The following is a 21,985-nucleotide window of genomic DNA, read 5'->3' as shown; positions in this document are numbered from 1 at the left end:
TTCCTAAAGCATCAAAATAGCTTAACTGAGCCCGTACATATAGGTTAAATCTAAAATATTATGTGACTAAATGGGCTATTGCGGGTACCAAAAAAAGTTTAGAAACATACATAAAAGAGATTTTAATTCAGTTCCTATATGCAGGATATGTATATACCTAAGAATACACGATGCGTGCATGGGCAACTACAATAAACTAAAATGTTTAAAAACATGAAATAGTGGGTAGAAGTTGTGCGTACATGTATGGCACTATTATTATAGTGCTAACCCTGATTAGTCTGAATCATAAAGAAGCATTGAAGTATTTCAAATTTAGAAGATGCCAAATAGATAATGTTGTAGATTATCAGATAAGAAGGCTGCGAGCAGTACCTGTGTGAGCCCTGTAATCCTCATCAAGGTACACATAGGTCATTTCTGCCAACAATAGAGAAGAAGATTGACTATAAGGAAACAATTTGAGCTGAATTGTGTAGCATTTGTGATTATCATAGGCATGGGGAAATACACAAATAGCATGAGCATGGAATAGTATCTAACTGGTATAGCCTTGGAAGAGTAGTAGATATAGTATACATTAATATGACATTACACCTCTAAATTTAATGAACCAATGGTCATAGTGCACGCTGAAGTCTTACATTAAAATTGATGTTTTCTGTTGTTCTATTCTGGGTGCTATAATATGTAGCTATGTACTATAGTGCTCTAGGAAATCACCTCTTTGCTGGGGATTCTGATAGGGAATGGTTGGTGTTCTTTTTGATTGGTTCGATGCTCTGGTATGTGCATGTTTCTCAACTATTTTCTTTTTTCCAGTATCAATGAAATAGAATCGTTATGTAAAGTAACTTCATATAGATACATACACTATATTAACAACCTGCAATGTTATACGCGCACTTAGCATAAACTTTTTTAGATTTTTTTTCTATGAGTGCAAACATAGATGTACTAACTTTTTTAGATCATTTTTAGTGACCAGCCATCTCAAATCGTTTTAGGTTACGTTTATTAAGCGCGTAGGCAAAAGTGTCTCTATTTATGAGGTGCTTACTAAAAATAACCGAAAATGATTGAACTCAATCAAAACGGTTAAGACTAACCTATGAGTTAAGATGGCTGTGTAGAGGTGTGGTGAACTGACATTTCATCATAGTATAGTGGTTGTTTCTTCAATGTAGATGTTCTTACATGGTCTGTAGTATGTCTAGATTAGTTAGAATAGCTTCGACGCCTTATCCTACCATACCTGAAAACACCATTATAACCGAAATAATACAGATTTGAAAATGGACAGACTAAATTATTTCCAAAATGTTATTTAGGGAAATATGTTAACATATATGTGAGGATAAACTAAAGATCAAAAAATAATAGGTAATAGGAGGTAATAGTTTCATTAAAAAGTAAGAAGCAGGAGAATGGACCTTCAAGTTTCTTATCAAAACCGAAAAGAAAAGCTTCAAAACTATTTTATACTACATAGGCCAAACCGTGTCTAAAGCCACCGTACAGAGTTACGTAGGAGTAAATTTATTCCGAAAGGAAAAGGGCGAAGCAATTGACATGTAACTTAGATGACATTTGTATATCAAGGTTGTATGAGCAGACACCGTTTCCGCTGTCAAGATTAGGCAACTAATGAGATGGCTTGGCCTCTAAAGACCGTGTATTTTTTTGTTTGCTATTGAGGTCTACTCTAGAGGCCCATCCATGTGGTACAATCTAAACTAAAAAATATAGGATAGTCACAAACAAACTACAACTATAGGGAAAAGAATGCAATCCATAGATGCGCAGCAAGAACAAATCTTTTTGGTCCCTAGCAATTTGTGATACGACAATGTGCTGAATCTTCTTTTTTACATGGTCAACCTAGCATGCTTCTGCCCTACCTGCAGGGTCAATGCATTCACAAACAAGACTACATAAGCCAGGTGTATGTATATTGTAAAGGTTGATTTGGCTTGAATTCGCCAATGAAGTATGTGATGCCTGAAATGAACCTTTTGGGCTCCATGAGTATAGAATGGACCGATGGAAGAGTTTGGTCAAACTAAAGTACCAAACAAAGGAATCAACGTGGAATAATTTGGTTCTTCATCAAATTTCATGCTGACAGCAGTCTACAAACTGGTTGAGCAGTTGAGGAAACATGCCGCAAAGGGTCTCAGGTGAGGTACTCATCTTTCTCTCGCACACCAAAATGAATTATTGGTAGCTTGTAAACACAATGTCACCAAAAAGAAGATATATGGTCAAACAAGACTATTCAAGAAAAGGTTGCTAAAAGGTTGCTATGAATGGAGAAAAATATTAAAAGATTAGACAATATAAGATACCTGGTATCCCTGACATGGCAGACTGTTGGGAAACAATAGCGACAGAAATAGAAACAACGATGGAAAGGATGATGCCTCTGTACATGGCAACCTGCTAGAAAAATGCAGGGCAGAAAAAGCAGCGGCGATGGAAAGGATGGCTCTGCACATTTTTTCGACAATAAATGCAGAGCAACAAGAAGGGAAATAGAAATAGCTGAAGGCCAACCATTAGGTCCATAAGAACAAGAGGTGAAAATAAATCAATCAAAGAAGGAAATAAACAGCAGACCCAAAAACTGAATATAGACACCAAACTGTTAGGATACTAATCAAATATCTGGTATGCATATTCGCAACAGGCACAGCTAAACAATCTGCTAGAATAGGTACCTCATATTTTTTTTATCAAAACGAAAGGGCATCAATGGTACATAATTGGAAGGCCTTTTTATCACCATACAATCTTGTACGCACATGTGTGAGAAATTTATGTATAAGCAGAACCAAAATTTTCATGTAATAGTTTTAGCGAAGCACAAACCAAAGTGTACTCAGAACAAAAAGAAATAGGAGAACCAAAAAAGTGATCACCGACAATCAAAGCATGTGACAATGTAATCTCCGAGAATAGGGCATGTGCTCGGAACCAACGGTGTATAATCTATGGAGACAAGCGATGTTCACAGACAATGATCACAGACATACAATGAAGAGGAATATCTCTGACTTTCCATGCAATAAACAGGAGCTCGGATTGGACAACCATATGTGTTTTGACATCACAGATAATGATCATAAGCAAGCATGACCGCAAAACCAAAGGCAATGATTACAATAGACAAAAGGAGAAAGCATCAGAGGCAATGACATCACAAGCTGTGCATTTCAGCGGGGGTTCCGTCAAGGAGACGGCATCCACATCAGGCAGCCACCTCAGTTATCGCTTAACAGGCAGAAAAGAGATGAAAAAAGCAAAATCAACACCGCTCATGATCATTGCCTCAGTTAATGAACATAGTAGGTAGATGTAAAGGAAGAATCATCATAGCTCCTGAACATTGCCTGAGTTACCAGGGAAAAAGAAAGAGATGTAAACTGTGTAACGGCAGCCTACGATCACTGTAAATTATACATTAAACATGGATTACGATGCAATCATCACAGCAGCAGCCCATTCTCTCAAACTAAACTGTAACAAGAAAAAAGTTAGTCATCATTGCAGGTGACCAAGATGCAAACAATAGACCCAAAATCATCAGGGATGCACACAAGAAACCAAACAAATATCCTTGACATGGCCACGTGCTCAGCTGTATGGCACAACAATGCCTGCTGTCAAGATCCAATAGAACCAAGCAGGCCACACCCTACAGAACGCAAAACAAAAGTAGTAGTAAGCTAGGGTTTCCTCCATTAGAGGCCAACAAGTCGCCCGCACATAGATCGGCGTCCATAGCGAAGGGGAGCGAGCCTCCGCGAGCGCTGGGAGAGGAAGATCCCACAGGGAGAGGTACGAAGAGGGGGAGGAGGGACCAAACCGAGGAGAGGACGAGGCAAGGAACACCGGAGCTGTCGGGGCCGCGGACGTTTCGAGAAAGAGCAGACCTACGCCGACTATCTGCAGGAGCTCACGTGGAGGGGAGCGGCCACGGCTGCCGACGGTGGCTGCCCGCGTCGTGCCACCGCATGAGGCCCACGCCACCCATGGCGCGCCGTGCCGCGGGGGCCTGCCCGCGCGTGGAGGTGGGGGAAGGGAGGGGGCGGCCCAGCTCTGCCCCGCCGGCATGCCGTCGCCTCGCGACCTCGCACGGCAGAGATGGAGGGAGGGAGCGAGGGAGAAAGGGGAGAAGAGACGGAGTAGACGAGTAGACGCTTGGAGAAGGCAGATATTTTTGTACGGACTAGTGAACAGGGGCTACTAACAGATCTGGACATCCAAGCTGTGATCAAACGGACCAAAATAATTTTGCTATCGTGGACGGCCTAAGCATCGGCTAAACTAATCTGCTTTGATATCACGTGCATATTGGAATAGGTATAGACTCTACTAACGGGCATTTCTCTACGTCCATTCAAATTGATGACGTCAAATCCTTATAGTTTGAGGTACGTCTTCTGCTTAGGGATGAAAACGGATCGGATACGGACAGATATCACTGATATTACATTTGTTTTCATATTTTTGCCCGGATTCGGATTCGAATACGGATAGCGTCAACCATGTCGGATAGGATACGATTAGATATTGACATCATAAATATACTATTTGAGTATTCGGATACGGATACGGTATCGGATGTTGAATATCCAGACTCGGATACGGACAGATCTAAACCCTTCTAAACGGATTCGGTCTCGAATACGGTAGGAAAATATCCGTATCGTTTTCATCCCTACTTCTGCTTGGCTATTCTTAATATAGTTCGTACTCCATTCGTCCAAAAAAATAATGTGTTGAGAAATCGAACGGTTTTACATTTGACTAAATGTATATTTAAAAACACTTATATTTATGATATTGAATTGTTCCTAAAAAAATATTTATGATATTGAATTAGTATCATTAGATTAAACATGTTACATATTTTTATAGTATATCTATCTGAGTCATAAATGTTAATGGTAATTTAATTCTCAAAAAAAAAATTGAATGGTAATTTTCTCAAAACTTAGAGCATCTCCAAGAGTACTCAATATTTTTCTTCCAAAAAAACATGAAGTTTTACAACTCTAAAAACTATTAGAAGGAATAAAGAATGTCATCTCCAAGAATTTTTAATAATCCACTCCTAAAATACAGAAGATAATTTTACATCAGAAATCCTATACTATTTTTAAATTATCATAATCACTTTTATATATTCTTTCTCTCTTGTACATTTGCATTATGAACCATTTTCTACTTTTTATTCTTTTCACGTCCTTCCACCTCCAGATTGCCCGCCAAACACGCGCGGGGAGAGAAGATACGCTCGACTCGGAAGCGCATAAGGAACATGGTGATTTTTTCAAAGTTCTAAAAAATTAGGAGGATGGATTAGGAGTTGTTAGAGAGAGGTTTTTTCTCATCTTGCTAAAAACCAAGGATTAGGAACGGATTTAGGAAAATCTCAGAAATGCTCTTAGTTAAACTTATTTTAAATTCATAATTGCATCAGACAGAAGGAGTAAGGTCATATCCCAAAATGCAGGATATGCTTCCTTGTCAATCTCAGCATGAGTCACCACCCGTTTCGTGATTATTCTATGGCAAGATTTTTCCTCCATTGACCTTCTTCCCCCATAGAGCATCCCCTAAGGCTATCTCTAACAACAACACCCAAAATACAAGACACATTCGTTCTTCGGATCTACAGGCAAAAGGTTCAATACCTATTCGGCATCTTCTCCAACAACAAGACCCAAAAGATAATCCTTTCTGTAAATGAATTTCTAGGAGAGAGGATGTCCATATTTGAGTTGTGCCTCTCAGGCAATCCAAAATAGGCCTCTCGTATAGGTACTCTGTTGGAGGCTGATTGGGGGTCTCTTGCTACCCATTTTGGGTTTGGGTGCTCATATAGGTTCCTTGTTGGAGACAGTCTAACCAGCACAACATATGGCCCTGTTTGCTTCGCTGGAAAAACAAACCAAAATACTGTTCTGGCTGATTTGTTGTGGGAGAGAAATATGGTTCCTAAGTATGGATTATTAGATAAGCGAACGTGCCATTGTATACCAAAGTGTTTCCTCTTTTCTTTGAAACAAATGGGTATACAAAAAGTCTTTTCTTCTCTGTCATGGTGCTGCCATTGTCAAACAGATGACAAATATGATTGCGACAATTCATGAATGAACTATGATAAGAGCACCGGAATAAACTGAAGAAAGTAAACACTTCACGCACGAGCACGATATGGATCTAGAATATACAGACACAGTAAACCTACTATCAATGTATACGCCAGTCCAGATGACAGATTACACAAATCATACAGACATCAGACAGAAGGCAATAACACATGAAGCACAAAATTCCTCTTCTCTAAAATTTACAATAAACTACATTTCCAATGCATTGGACCAGCAGGGTCAGCCTCAGCCCCTACCGCAGTTGAGTGATCGGAATGAGAAGAATGATCGATGTACTGCAATAGCAAAAACCAGAAAGCATTGATTGAATGGAAATTATGGAATAGCAAAATCAGAATGAACTATACGGCGAACGGCGTGCACGTCAAGACATTACTTACAGGAAACACAAGCTAGCATATTTACCTTTTGGTGATTTCTGCTGTGGAACTATCTCAGCTAGCTCAGACTTTGCAGGAGAGGCAGCTACAAGGCTTTGCAGAGAGCAAGCTGCTGAAGTATATCGAGCCGGTTCAGTTGTTAGTGTCATCTCATAGGTTAAAAAGAGCACAGATTATGAAGTATAACAAGCATGTAAAAAGAATTCTTGAAAACACAAAAGAATTGCGCCTCTTTGTATTAAACATGTAGAGTTGTATAGAAATTTTAGGAACACTTAACTCTTTCTAGAAACAAAAATAAGAATGTCAAATGGATGGCACGAATGAATTTGAGAAGAAAGGAGTACCTTGTGGAGATACCGGATAGCCATGGTCCGTATCATCAGAGGCAGCATCTGAGGAGCCCATCCTGGGCTTGATGGACCCACCAGTGGACTGCCACCTGCCGCTGTCGTCGTCGGCCGGCGAGGGCACGGATGGCGACGTGCAGTCGATGACAGTGGCCTCCCTCCCTCTGTGCTTCTTCCCGAAGCTCAGGAACCTCTTGAACCCCCTCACCGTCGTCTCTCTCGGGGACCGCGCCGTGCCGGAGAACCTGCTGCTGCCCGGCGGCGTCCTCGGTGCCGGTGCTGCGCTCTTCTCGGCGCGCTCCTCGCGCTTCTTCCGCACGAGGGCGGCGTCCGCCTCTAGCAGCCTCTCGATGGACTGGTCCCGCGAGCTGCACGACGGCCGCGCGCTCGGCCCTGATGACCTGACGGACAGAGAGGACTCGTCGGAGCTCTCCCTTGCCGGCGCTTCTTCGGCGTTCGTCGTCGCGATCTCTGCTGCAGCCGCGGTGGCTTCGGCTGGTGCTGGTGCCGCCGGCGTCTCCTCGCTTGCCTTCACGTCGGTATCTAGCGCGGCATCCGGACCGGGCAATTTCGAAGGTTCAGAGAGCGCCATGGCTTGCTGCTCCTCGGCGGCGTCCTTGTTGATGTAGACGTAGCTCGGTTCGGGTTCCGAGTCACTAGTGACCTCCCCGTCGGCGTCGACCTTCTCTTCGCCGTGTTCCTCGACACCAGCGTTCTTCGCCTCAGGTTCGCCGTGTGGCACGGCTTCGTCCACCGCTCCGCGATCTGGCTCCGGCGAGGTGGCTCGCGCATTCGCTGCACCGGTGCCGATGACGCCGCTATTGTCGTCCTCGTCCCTGCCGGAAAACGACGACATCCTCGGCGGAGAAGCCCCGGGGGTTCCGCTAGGGGCAGCACACTCGGTCGAACGGCTCGGAACGGGCGGTGCACCGGCAACGGCGTTCGCCTGAACCGCCGCCGGCGCCTCACCCCTGCCGAGCTCCTCGGGTCCGCCGGGGCTATCCCGTTGGGGCAGAGACCGCGGGAGCTTCGAGCCCGCCGCCGCCTGCTTCGCGGACCCGTGCCCTTTCACGGATGAGTTCCTGCGCCGCAAAGACGTCCTGGGTCTTGTCGTGGCTGTGGTCGTTGCCGCCGCGCCGCCGGGGCTTTCCTTCTTCACTTCCCCGCTGGAGGCGTCCAGCTCTGACGGCGGCCGTTCCTGCGACAGCGCCCGCCGCCACCCGACGTCGGTGCGGTTCCTGCTCGTGGTCATGGACGACGAGAAGCTCCTGGTCCGCGCGTGCTTCTTGCCGGTGATCCTCCTCGGAGCAAGAGCCACGTCCGACGAGCTTCTCCTCCTGTCGTCGTCGTTCCGCTCAGTTTTCCTCTGCACGATTGCACAGTGATACATCTAGTAAGAACAGAACGTACGGACACCGGCTTGAATTTGAAGTGAGAATTCAAATAATCCACTAGTAATCTGTACTTCCCGTATCTATGGACCAAACAGAGAACAGGTCTCAAATCAAATATGTCCTTTTCTATGTACAAAGTCACTTCAAAAAATGGATGAACCATTGATCTTGATTTGATGGATAAAATGACACACAGGTTGTTTCAGGTTGTTCAAAGAGCAATTACAAAAGGCTCTTTATATCATTTCATATGAATAGGAAAATGTGAATTTTAGTGAAAAATTCCTAACGACTTCTTTAATAAAATTTCTAAATATTTTCATCTTTCTATTCCTAGTATCTCGCTGCTCACCAAAGATAGACAACAGAGCTGGTTCTCCAAAGCGCCGAACAAGATATAGAGAAATTATTGAAGGATGAAAAGATACATAGAAAAATTATTATAACAACTCTCTAATTGATGATTTAGAGAGTGGATACATCGCTATTTTTAACTAAAACTAGAGAATACAATTGCTTTGCTCCAATTTTTTTTCCCTTTTTCCACCTCTTTTATAAATTCAAAAGGTTACTACACTAATGTAACACCTCTATTATTACGAGCTCGCTTAGCACTGAGATTATGCCTGAGAGATAGATATATAAATATAGTGAGTTAGTTACGTACATGCATATATGTGTTAATGAAAAATCCTAACGCGAAGAGTAGAATAAGTAGTTCTAAACATTGGCACCGAAGTAATTTTTGTAAACAAAATAAAATATAACTTGTATTTAGTACTTGAATAAATTTCGGAGCGCAAGTTTAATAGATGAAAATGCAGCTTTTGTTTTGGTGAATAAAAGTTGTTCAATAGTATATCTGATAGCTCATAAATCGAATTCGGCATTTAAACTAGACCTTTCGTGAATCGGCAGGAAGTTAAAATTATAGTTAGGATGCTATTTTGAACTATTTATATTAAGCAAAATAATTAAGAGTTGTTCAAATGTTTTGCCCCTGTGGGTTAGTATGGAGTATGGGCTATGTCATGCTATGTTTGTTACCTGAAATCGTCGAGGTTGAAACCTTGCAAAAATTACGGCAAAGTGCTTAGGAGTGTTAGTTCTAACTAAAACCTTCAATTCTTTTAAGTGTGAAATGATAGTAGGCAATGCCATTTTGGTAATTAATTTCTAAAAAAATTACTTAAACACTTGTGCCATGTTTTTATTTAGTGGTTTGCACTAAAGTGACTACTTTGTGATGATGCGATGGTTAGTGTTGTTAGAGCTTGGTTTAGCTATTAAAAAAATGTGTTTAAGTACCTAAAATGTACTAGGTTTGGCAGTTGAGCCCTTGGGCGTGGTCACCGCGCCCATGTCGTCGTGTGGACCGCGCAGCGCGCTGGTCGACTGTGGTCGTCCGCGCGTTGGCCGGTCCCGGCCTAGCTACGGTCTGGCGGGTCGTGTGCTGCTATCGCGCTCGGCTGCGCCACTGCCCGGCCTCGCCCCGCCCTGTTGCACGCGATCATAGCCGCTTGTCTCACCTACCCCTTCTGGCTCCTGTGTCTGGCTTAAGGACAAGGTGAGCCCGCGCACGGCTCCTCGCTTGCTCTCACGCTCCTCTGTCGAGCCTCTATCTCTGGCTGCTGCTCGACGTGGCATTTCCTCAGCCGTTCATCCCACCTACTCGAGCTACGGCTACCGTGTACTGCCTTCGCCCTTGCGCTCTCTCTCTCTCTCTCTCTCTCTCTCTCTCTCTCTCTCTCTCTCTCTCTCTCTCTCTCTCTTTCTCTCTCGTTTTGCTCCTGTCCGTGTCCTTGCCACGATGTCTGCCTGCTGTCTCATGCGCCATTAAGCTGAGGCTGAGCTGCTGCTGCCGCGTACTGCCCTCTTCCACCCTCCAGCTCTCCCTCTCGGCCCTCGCTCTCTCACCCTTGCTGCTCATCATAGGTGCATCCGCCATGGATGCTGGCTCCTGTGCGTTGTTGCTGCCCGCCTGACCTGCGCTGCAGCCGTCAATCTGGTCGCGTGCTGCTGCCGCCCACCTAGCCACGCGTTGCCTCGCGCAATTCCCTGCACCTAGCCTCCCCCGTCGCCGCCTGGCCTGCTAGGTTAGAGCCACGGCCGCGGCCTCTGCACGCCGCCGTGCGCGTGGCCGGCCCGCTGCAAGCACCTGCGGTCACTCCACGAGCATCAGGCAGTGCGGCCGACTACCGCGAGGCTCGCCGGCGTGTCTCCCTCCGCCGCCACGACCTCCCTTGGTCGGAGATCGAGCACCCCTCCTGTGCCTGCGGTTCTGTTACGAGCAGAGAAGAAGAATGGTGAGAGAATTAGAATAGAAATTTTTTTAGGGTTCCCAATGCAAAACCATGACTCACATGAATAGTGATGCATAGTTCCTAAAGTACTGCAGGTTGATTTGAGGAAAGCTCAGAGGTCTCTTCGCAAAAGCGCCAGCGCCTCCCTGGTTGGGCCACGTGTGGGCCGAACTCTTCTGGCTAGGCTAGGCTGCCTTACCCACTGGACCAGGCCGAGCTGGGCCGCTTCGGGTCCAAGGCCCCTTTTTCCTTTTTCGGTGTTTTATTAATTTTAGAATCGACTGAATGCTTGGAAATTCATAGTCATTAGTAGAAAATCATAAAAAGGAAAATGAATATGTTTTGTAATCCTTGTTACTAGCTCTATGCAGTAGACATATTATGTCATGCTTTAGTGTAAAGTTTTTGGTTGTTTGTGCAATATAGCCTTTATGTTTATTTAATAAAGCATGTTGTATTAGTCCAAATGTAGTGAATTTTTTATGGTAGACTAGTGTTGATATGTTGGTGCTATGGTAAAAGTTTCAGCTTTAGTGGATGCTTAATTACTGAGTTATTGATTTATCTCATAATATGCTTGTTTAGTGTTTTTAAATTATTAAAAGAAGATAAAATAGAAAATGTGTCTACGCTATGAAATTTTACTATTGATGTGTTCTATTAACCCATAATAGGGCTCTAATGTTTAATAAAATGTTATTGTATAAGTTTCATGATGCCATATGCGTTATGGATTTTAATTTCACGTTGCATGCGATTAAGCTTTTATATATACTAGATGTTTATAATAATGTTAATAACTACTTTATATGCTACTTGCTTACATGTTACCTGAGTAATGTTGCTTTACTTTGTTAGTAAGTAGAAGTGTGCTTGGCATGTTATGGTAGCTCTTGCTTGTATGTATAAATGCAAAGTGGTGATTTTAATAACTTGTGATGGTTTGATAATAGTTAAGTCACAAGAAAGTCGTTTGGGAGAAGATGAGAGTTGAATCTAGAATGTTTTATACCCTAGTTTAACCGTGGTGACATGTTGCTTGTCCTTTCGTGCTTGTAAGTATCTTTGTGTATGCCTGCTTGACTTAAGCATGCATTGTATTTATACATATCATTTAGGAACGATGATGGATCGTGGTATCAAACGGAGTAGCTAAAAAGATGGTGCTAGGGATCAGGTCACAAAGTTGGAATACTAACTTTTGGTTATATGTTGCCCAGGCAAGCCCCGATGCATAACCCCTCTTATTCTGCACTTCATATTATATTTGTGCATTAAGTTTTAAGGAGTTGAATAAAACCCACTTGCATATATATATATATATATATATATATATATATATATATATATATATATATATATATCCTATGAGTCTTACTAGTATATGACAGGATCATGTAGATTGCTATGCTACAAGACTCCGATAGAAGTCGAGTGATTGCCTGTCACTTGCGAGAGATAGGAAATATATTATTATTGTTATTATATTATTGTCACATGGAAAAAACATATGAATGATAATTGGAGACCGGACGGAATGGTATTTTGGATATGGACTTAGTTTGGCATTCGAGCGAGACTCGGGTTGCACTTGTTCCGCCTGTGTCGGTTAAGAACCAGCCGTTGCAATAGATGGTAGTCAGGTCACAGACTTATTATCCTGAACACATACTTGTGTATGGGTGTGGGAAGGCTCATTGCTCTCTTGTCATGGGTTTCGGCTATTTTCAGACCCACTGATTGGGGGCGGGGATGGTGGAGGTCTAAGCACCGCACTGAGTCCGGGACTCAGGAGCGGGGACTTGGAGTCCAAGTTTAGATGAGGACCTGAACCCCGTGATAGGAGAGTAGTGGGTTGGTCTTGCTTGTGCCTGGGGTATAAGCGGGGCGTGTGTTTTAGGGTACCCAGCTGTGATACATTGGTTCGCGAATCACCGGATGATCCAGTACGACTTGTCTACAGTCTAGCACCGTAGTAATAACTGGAACTTGGAAAGGATAAAAGGGTTCTGATTGCTTACGTAATTTAGTGTCCTCCCTAGAGTACTTAGTGTCTAATGGAAGACAAGTACTCATAGGAGGTATTAGATTATGCGGTTCTGCCATAACTAAGCTTCTAAAAGCCATGTTTGGTCTGCTGATATAATGGATAGCATAGAATTCATTTTAACTGGATTTGACTCAACATCTCTTATGGGTTTTAAGTTAAAATTTGTCAAAGTTGGTTGCTTTAATTTGTAAACTATTTGAACTTTAGGTATTGATTTAGTTCTCAAAAATCAAGAGAAAAAATACAAATCCATGCTAATTTGAATACCGGTAAAACATAGACTAACAGGACATGAAGAGCAATATCTTACTCTTACTAATTAGAGGCCCCAATGAAGCCTCCACGTTGATCCTCACTAGATACGCTAGAAAATAAAAAGATAAATACTAGAAATTCTCACATTAATCAAAAACATCGGGCCATCAAATCAATAACTCTAGCCATCCATAACCATTGGATCTATTTTTGTTTTCTAGAAAATTATCCACCTATGCGATTATAAATAAAAAATCAATTTTTAGGAGGAAAAGGAATTAACCGTTTGGAGAAGATCTTGATGGATGGTACCTGAGAACTAATGATAGTTAGTAAAATATCAGTTGAGTCATACTAATCACGTCACATGGTTCACAAAATATCCGCTACGACGTTCACAATTAGTTAATAGAATATCTATATTAATAAAACAAAATATATGTGTTATTAAAATATCAAAAAATATCATTTTACTGACGTCTACTATTATAATTAATATAAAATATTAGATGAGTCTGATCACATTCACTTGGTAATGTATTAATAAAATATAATATCTGTAGTACCCCATCACGTCTCGGTTAATTAATGTATTAATAAAAAATATGATAGAAAGTTAATATCTCATGAAAAAAACCAGAGGCAATCTATCCACGCTGGCAAACAAGATACATATCCTAGCCATGGGAAAGCTGAAATTAACTCTATAAATTATGCACATCTGCAATTTACGAACCATAAATCAAAATAGCCCATAAATTTATATTTAAAATACCTATATTTATTATTATGAAAGATAATGCAAAGTATTTCTTAAGTTTGTAGCAGAATTACCCACGTATGTCACTAAAAAACATAATATAAAGTAAATTTTTTTATTATCCAAATTATCAACCTTGGCTGTTATAAAAAAGAAATAAAAACATGTCTAAATCTACATGTAAATACTAATATAAATTATTACCATAAATAAACTAATAACCATTGTTATTTAAAATAACTTTATTATATTCCAACTAAAATATTATGCCATTTCAAAACTAGTAATCTACTTTATAAAATAAAAAATAACACTAAATCTACGTTTAAAAAGTTATTATGACAAATAATTAATAACGATTGTTATTTAAATAAGTTTATTATACATTGACTAAAACATTACTCCATATCAATATCGACAATCTAATTTTAAGCGCTCTATGTTTTTTGTAAAACAATAGTACTACACAATAATTATTTCTATCAGTATAATAAATTTAATATCTTAATTATCACAGTCCAAGCTATAATGACTCTTTTTTTCATTGTAGTAGCAAAGAGTGTTGCCTAGAATCTGCATTGTTTTTAAGTAAAATAAAAACCAGGTATTATAATAACATGTTGTTAAATATTAACCTCTAGCCAACCGATCTTGAAAAGCAACTAATTCATCATGAGGACATGCAATTAATAAACATGACATACTATCTCACCAAAATTCTCTAAAATGTACCGCCACCAGCCAAAAAGTGTGCCTAACCTATATCCATAATTAACTAATCTATCTTCCTGATTTCGTTAAAAGAATATGAAAAAATCTATCCGGCGGTGGTGGAATTTAATCCCACTAATAAGGGTCCGTTTGGTTGGGCTTTTGGCTTTGCCTTTTGGCCCCAAAAGTTAAAAGCCCAACCAAAGGGATTACTTTTTTAGGTGGCTTTTTCAGAAGCAGCTGTTTTTCCATAGTACAGTTTTGAAAGCCCATAACAGTTTTTTCACAGCTCACAGCCCACAGCAGCTTTTGAGTTTTGGCTTTTGGCTTTTGGCTTTCTGCTTTTCGAAATTGGTTTTGGCTTTTGGCTTTTGGCTTTCTGCTTTTCGAAATTGGTGGAATAAAAAGCTCTTTCATAGTTGTTTCAAAAGAGATAAAGATAGAAGGTGTATTTTATACTTGTTTAACCAAACAACTTTCAGCTTTTCTACAGCTCACAGCCCACAGCAGCTTTTCCACAGCTCACAGCCCACAACAGCTTTTGCCCACAGCCACAGCCCAACCAAACACACCATAAATACACACTACAAGCAAACACCAGCAAGGCTTCAATGGCACACTGATGCACAACGCCATCACATGCGCCTTGAGAAGCAGAAACTATAACGATATATAATGGCAAGATAAACAAGGTAATCTACCAACATTCCTGCTTCCTTCCACATGCAACTTTTCCTTTAAATACTATATTTTGATTAATATATCAATCTAATTATTGTCACATCTATTGATCATATATATAGAAAAAGCTACCTTGGAGAACATCATGCTAACCTAAGAAGTCATCTACAATTCTGAAAGGAGCGGCACAATACCTGAACATGAAGGAAACATAATAACATTACCACCTCCTTTTCTCTCACAACAAATACGTATCAAATCATTTCAAAGATACAACAACAATGGGTTAAGGACTTCAGAGCAACGACAAAATTATGTCGGTGACACCTTCATGATGAAAAAGATCAAAAACCAACAAATGAAAAAGCCAAACGTCAATGGTATGGACTTCCAAAATATCCTAAAAAAATTCAACAAACAACTCAATGGAAGACTACAATTTATGAAAACAATTGAAGGTATGCATCTAGATATCCATACTCAATCATGCTATTAATTTTTTATTTGCAGGTGAATTAACCTTTTAATATCATTATCCGCACAATTCAATTTCTAAAGAGGGAAGCTCAACACGCCGGTATAGTGCTCAAAGTCAGCCATATTAGGACACAAAACAAATGAAGGAAAATAAAACACCCAATGGTGGAATCAAACTAATGTGACATCATTAGCTGTGCCACAACGATCTCTCTCAATCATGCCAAAGCGAATTCTATACATAATATGTGCAACTCTAGATTTAAATCAAGTTAATTGTAGGAAGTGCTTAATACGTATTAAATAAGAATTTCTTTTGCTTAAGTATCTCAAAATTAGCCCGTGCGGGAGCACGGGTTGATGGACTAGTTTAGCTAATCTAGTGGAGTATGCTGAACATACTGAACTATGGAGTGAAAATCTCACAGGGCAGATAGTCAAATGGAGGTACAGAGGGTGGAATGGAATTTAGAGGGTATAACCCGAGATGCACTGAAGTTCTCATGTACAACCAAAAAAGAAAATAGTTATCTGAAATGCACGGGGGAATAAGGTTCTGCCCATAAGGGCACTCTCAACCAAGAAACTAGATGATTTCTATCTTTATTAATTAAGGTGCAAAATAAACAAAAAGATGACGTGACACAACAATTAAAGAAGAGAGGTGAGGAAATAGTTTCTTAGAGAAGAAATCATGTCTACACGAGAACCAATATATGAAGAGATGTGATTGATAGATGATATAGAGAGAAGACTTGTGATTGGTTTAAAAATTATTGTATAGAAACTCTCCATGGAAACATAATGGCCCCGTTCGCTGGTCTGAAATTTGGCTGAAACTGGCTGAAAACACTGTTCTGGCTGAATTGTTGTGAGAGAAAAACAATGTTCCGACTAAAAAAACAAGCCGAACAAGCCGAATATGGGGATAAGCCGAACATGGCCAATTTCTATATAATGTCTAAGATAATTAATGAATATGGAAACTACCAATGATTTCTAGTATTAGGACTACCTAAGGAAGCAGTCCAAAGTTAGCACTTGTTGGTAGGCAAAAGTTTCCACGGGAAATCAGTCCAAAGTTAACTCCTACACTGCTGTAATTACGGGTCAAATTAGTCGACCAAGACGACAGCGACGCAAGTCGCAACGTGTTTAATTGGGTATATATCTCTTCAACTTTTGGCAGCCGACACGGACGGTGTCCCCAAAGAATGGATATCATCGACTCTTCCGTTCCACGGACGAGCTGACAGCTGACGCAGGTGAGAACTGCTCGCAACACGCAGGACGCTCGTTGGTACACTCTCTGTAGTCTGTACCACGCACATTCATTAGCGTCGCGTAAAGTGCACCAGCGGTCTCTAAACTTGTACCGCTGTGTCATCTCGGTCCCTAAACTCGTAAATCAACTGTTTAGTCCTCAAACTTGTTCATCTGTAACATCTCGGTCCCTAAACTTGTAAATCGACCGTTTAGGTCCTCAAACTTGTTCAGTTGTGTCATTCCGGTCCCTAAACTTGGTTTTGAGTCCCATTTGGATCAAAACAATGTGATCTAAAAATTTTATATAAAAATAATTCATAACTTTTTCATATGAACTCGAATGAAAATAAACTTTATATCAAAATTAAAGCCCTCGACGCGATCTACGACTTTGTAGTTGAAAAGTTTTTGAATTAAAATTGTTTAGAGTCCCAAAATATTATTGTATTTTTATAGATTTTGAAATTTAAAATTTAAAATTAAATTTTGGGATAATAAATGACTTCAAACAAAAACCTTTTCAACTACAAAGTTGTAGATCATATTGAGAACTATAACTTTCATATAGACCATATCAATATCCAAGATTGTTTGATAATTTCAAATTTCAAATTTCAAAATCGATCTTGATGAAATTTGAAATTTAAAATTATCAAACAATCTTGGATATTGATATGGTCTATATGAAATTTATAGTTCTCAATACGATCTACAACTTTGTAGTTGAAAAGTTTTTTGTTTGAAGTCATTTAGTGTCCCAAAATTTAATTTTAAAATTTAAATTTTAAAATCTATAAACATACAATAATATTTTGGGACCCTAAACAGTTTTAATTCAAAAACGTTTCAACTACAAAGTCATAGATCACGTCGAGGGCTTCAATTTTAATATAAAGTTTGTCTTCATTCGAGTTCATATAAAAAAGTTATGAATTGTTTTTTTATATAAAGTATTTAGATCACCTTGTGTTTGACCCAGATGGGACTCAAAACCAAGTTTAGGGACCGGGATGACACAACTGAACAAGTTTGAGGACCTAAACGGCCGATTTGCAAGTTTAGAGACCGGATGACATAGTCGAACAAGTTTAAGGACCGAGATGATACGGATGAACAAGTTTGAGGACCTAAACGGTCGATTTACGAGTTTAGGGACCGAGATGACACAGCGGTACAAGTTTAAGGACCGCTGGTGCACTTTACTCTATATATAGAGTAGAAAAGAGTAAAATAGAGAAGCCACGCAGATTCTAAAGCCCTGTTTGGTGAAGCTCTCAGAGTTGATTCTTTGCTAAATCCAGCAAGAGCTTTGCCCAACAGAGAGAAATGATTCTCTACTGATTTCGTGAAGTGATTTTCTGAAATAAACTAAGAGACCGAGAACTGGAAAAGTAACTTCTCCTGATTCTGTGAAGTGATTCTCCATCAAAAATAAAAGAGAAACACTTTCAGCCACAAAATCACTTCTATTAAAGAATCAGCTTTCGTAGAGAATCAGAATTAGATGGAAATCCAACTCCTATGTGCTACATGCTGGCCTACACCCTACAGTAACAAAGCCAGACACGACTGGAGCTGCATCAGAGCAAGTATATAAGGGAATGTAAGTGAATTGTATGCTGATATGGAGGAGGGAGGGAAGGAGAGAGAGAAGAGAAGCAGGCTATAAGCTTACAACCAGCTTATGTACGAGAACAAGAAATTTTGTGAGACAGACAAATGTGTTATAAGCTGACTAACTATTATATAAGTGGGTAAGTTTCTATGCAGTCAGCAGTCGACTGTCCACTAATTATTAGGCTCGCTTTCAACGGCCCCCGGGTAAGAGGATCTATAAGAGTACTATATTTTTTCTTTGAAAAACATAGTGTTTTTCAGCTCCTAATTTTTTTAGGAGAAATAAATAAGGTTATCTTCGAGAGTTTTTATATTTTACTTCTAAAAATTTAAAATTTGATCCCACGTGTTTTTTTTCCTGCGGCGTCCTCGTCGAACACATCCGCGCCGTCGTCTTCGACGTAGTACGACCGAAGCGCGAACCGCGTACAAGGAAGGAGAGGCCAGGGTACGCCTTCACTAGTGCCCCACGGAATCTTGATGTTGCCTGCCTGCCTGTCCGTGCGGTTCCGCATGAGGTGCAAACTCAGTTGGGCTCGTAAGTCGTATTTTTTTTAGTTAATAAATATTGTTTTTTATAACAAATTAGTTAATCGTATTTTTAGTCATGGCTTATCAGCTAAGCGAACGTAGCATTGATCTCTTGGTCTTGGATACATGATGTTTGCCGCTTGTCCCCACCCCACTCCCTCTCAATTTCATTGGAATTCTGGGCACTGAAATATATAATTCTCATAAATGTTATGCTTGGTTGCAACACTGACAGTGGCCGGGGAAAAAAAGGGTGTGAACTGGAGCATCAGCTGATCTCTGGCAAGCGCTTTGTTCGATTGGTTTATAAGTAGTATTTTTTTAGCTAATAAATAATATTATACTTTTACAATAAATCGGTCAGTATAAGGAAGTGTACTTTTGCCGGATGTTAACAACGCACGAACGGCAATGACAGGAAGATGTGACGTCTATGTGTGTCGCCCACCCTCCGCTCATAGCAATAGCTTGGATCACTGGACGGTCATCGCAAGGATCAGCTGGCGGAATCATTGAAGACCAGCTGCTTACGCCTCTAGGAAATCGACTTGGATAATTTGGATTGGATGTGCAAGTACTTCAAGCAGGCAACCCGTATTCAAACTACGGAGTAATTCCCACGGTGCTGCTCTCGCTGACAAAACCGTTTCTGGCTTTCGGTCCCTCCCAGCATGCCCAGCCTCTTCTAAAAACGAGACCAAACCGTTTAAAAACGCTAAATCTAACCATCCCCCGAGTGATTTATGGACGTTCCTCACTAGATTTTGGGAGACGTCCGAGCTCTCTGTCATTTGATCTGGCGCGTCTGTTTCTGTCTGGTTGGTCTAGCCGTGTACGTACAACAGCAGACCAAGTAGCTCTTCTGATTCGGCGGACCTCTCCCATATGTCTAATGTGTAGCAGACTAAGTAGCTGACTCAGCCAGGCCGTAGGTAGGGCAGCACAACACATACATGTCTGTTCACCTGGTTTATAAACCATACTATTTTGATCAACAAATAGTATTATTCTTTTACAACAAATCAATCAGCAATACTTTCAATCATGCCTTACCAGTGAAGCCAACAAGGCAACAGCACGAGACTGCTGCGTGCTGGCCCCGACCACTCCACCCACCTCGGCCCATGTGCCCCGTACACGGCAGCCGTTAGGCCCTATCCATGGTCGTATGTATGCATGCAGTTTTATTTCTCTAGTATGAGCATATTACGTCTTATTAAATCATATTTTACTACTGTGTTCAATTGGTATAAATTGATTATTCGTAAATGAAAATGGTCAGAATTACTTGAATAGTTATTTGATCATTTTTTGGCCTTTTTTGTTTTTTGTATGTCTGATTTGGTTCTCTTTGAAATCTTCCAATTTGGCTTCCACAGAAATAATCTGGTTATTTTTCTGCATTTTTTATTTTTTGATTGTATGTTTTATTTGCTTTTTCTTTGAATATCTTTCAATTTGCACTTCATAATAATTATCTGGTATTTTTTGTTTTTTTATTATTTGATTTTTGAATTTATTTGATATATTTATTTGCAATCTTTAGATCTAGATGAGTGGTTATAGAAATCGAGTGTTGCTTGGGATCCGACGATTATTGTTGTTTGTTGTAATCACGTGTTTTAAGGAGACCTGACACTAGAGCATCTAGTAGACACGCCCATGTACCTAAAAACACGCGAGTGGTGATCTTTCAATTTGGCTTCATAGAGATTATCTGGTTAATTTGTTCTTTTAGTGTATATATGTTCTTGTAAAATCTGTTTTTGTATATTTATTTTGCTTATAAAATATGGAGCTTATGAAAATCGAGTGATTTAGAGGACAGAATCACCCGATTTTGCCATTGGACCATATTCGAGTGATTTAAGTCCACCAAACACTCGGGTATCAGATCCTTTTAAAACACCTGAGTTTACGGTAGACAAACCCTTTAAAAAACGAACCGCCCAGGAAAAAAACACAAGGAAATGTCAACGTGTAATGACAACAACCGCAGCCCAAAGAAAGGTGCAGCTATGTCGCAGTAGCTTCGCGTGGCACGTAACGGAATTACCTACCTCATCATCTCCGTCCGTCGCGGTCGCCGTGGTCGTCGTCGTCGGGTCACCGTCGGCGGGCGCCGCCCTCTCCGCACAGCCTCCGCCTCCGGCGCGGCCGGCGGCGAGCTCGAGCTGCGCCCAGAGCGCCTTGACCTCGGCCTCCTTGCGCTCCATGCGCGCGCGCCACCCGTCGCGCAGCCGCTCGTCCCTCCGCCGCACGTACGGCTCGTACATCCTGCCCCTCACGTCGCCGCTGCCGCCGCGGCCATCACCTCCCGCCTCATCATCGTCCTCCTCCTCCGCGCCGTCGCCAACGGCATAATCGTCGACGTCGTGGTCGCGCGCGGTGGTGGTGGTCCCGGTCGTCGTCGTCCGCTCGGCCAGGCGCTGCTTGTACCCCGCGAACTGGCGCTCCAGCTCGGCGGCCATCGCCCAGAGGTCCGCCGCGCCCGGGCCCGAATCGCACGGCATCCTGATCGGTCGGCCGCCGTACGTACGCCGTAGAGGCCGGCGTGCGCGTTCGCGGCCTGGCTGGTGGTCTCGTCACGGCGATCGGCCACCACCTCCTGGCTCCTGCGCGGCGCGCGGTGCACGCGTGGGATCGGAAGAAAAATGAAATGGGACGTGCGCGTGGGCGTGGCGGAGGCTCCCGGCCGGGCCCGGATCGTTTTTGACTTTGTGGCGGGGAGGGCGGCCAGGGACGGGACGGGAGGCGAGGCCGTGGACTCTGGTGGCGTCGTGGTGCGCACACGCGGGCGGGTTTCCTTGGTTTTCTTTGTTGCCTCGGTGTCTCCGGGGTCGGGACGGTTGGGCCGGCGCGCGCAGACTGGGCGTGGGGCGCCAGGAGGATCGACCGAGGGATGGATGATGCAATGCTTGCGCGGTGGCCGGGTGGCGTCGGCGGTTAACTATGCTGGCTGTGGACCCGGTTGGCATGCATGCGGTGGCGAGAACCTGCAGGAGCAGGACGCTTCGTGCTGCTGCTG

General features: G+C 41.8%; 1 protein-coding gene across 2 annotated transcripts; it reads right to left on the bottom strand.

Moving 5' to 3' along the window:
• Positions 1-6,248: 6,248 nt before the first annotated feature.
• LOC136475032 (uncharacterized) lies at positions 6,249-21,666 on the bottom strand. Of its 2 annotated transcripts, none has more exons than XM_066472589.1 (4): positions 21,018-21,666; positions 6,910-8,278; positions 6,588-6,674; positions 6,249-6,457 (listed from the first exon to the last, which is right to left on the bottom strand). In XM_066472589.1, the coding sequence occupies exons 1-4, from the start codon at positions 21,468-21,470 to the stop codon at positions 6,408-6,410; spliced, it is 1,959 nt and encodes a 652-aa protein (XP_066328686.1). In that variant the 5' UTR covers positions 21,471-21,666; the 3' UTR covers positions 6,249-6,407. The 2 variants fall into 2 exon arrangements, with proteins under 2 accessions (XP_066328686.1, XP_066328687.1); XM_066472590.1 differs by having other exon boundaries at positions 6,588-6,671.
• Between the last annotated feature and the right edge of the window lie 319 nt (positions 21,667-21,985).

This window comes from Miscanthus floridulus, chromosome 8 (genome assembly GCF_019320115.1).
Source record: "Miscanthus floridulus cultivar M001 chromosome 8, ASM1932011v1, whole genome shotgun sequence".
In the NCBI taxonomy this organism is placed as follows: domain Eukaryota; kingdom Viridiplantae; phylum Streptophyta; class Magnoliopsida; order Poales; family Poaceae; genus Miscanthus; species Miscanthus floridulus.
The sequence above is the reverse complement of the archived record's forward strand: the minus strand, read 5'-3'. Positions and strand labels throughout refer to the sequence as shown.

Excerpts from the sequence above, each read along its gene's own strand:
- LOC136475032 (XM_066472589.1), bottom strand. The coding sequence starts at position 21,470 with ATGCCGTGCGATTCGGGCCCGGGCGCGGCGGACCTCTGGGCGATGGCC. Across the intron at positions 6,675-6,909 it reads CTATCCGGTATCTCCACAAG|CAGCTTGCTCTCTGCAAAGC; the intron begins GTACTCCTTTCT and ends GATATACTTCAG. Across the intron at positions 6,458-6,587 it reads ACAGCAGAAATCACCAAAAG|TACATCGATCATTCTTCTCA; the intron begins GTAAATATGCTA and ends TTGCTATTGCAG.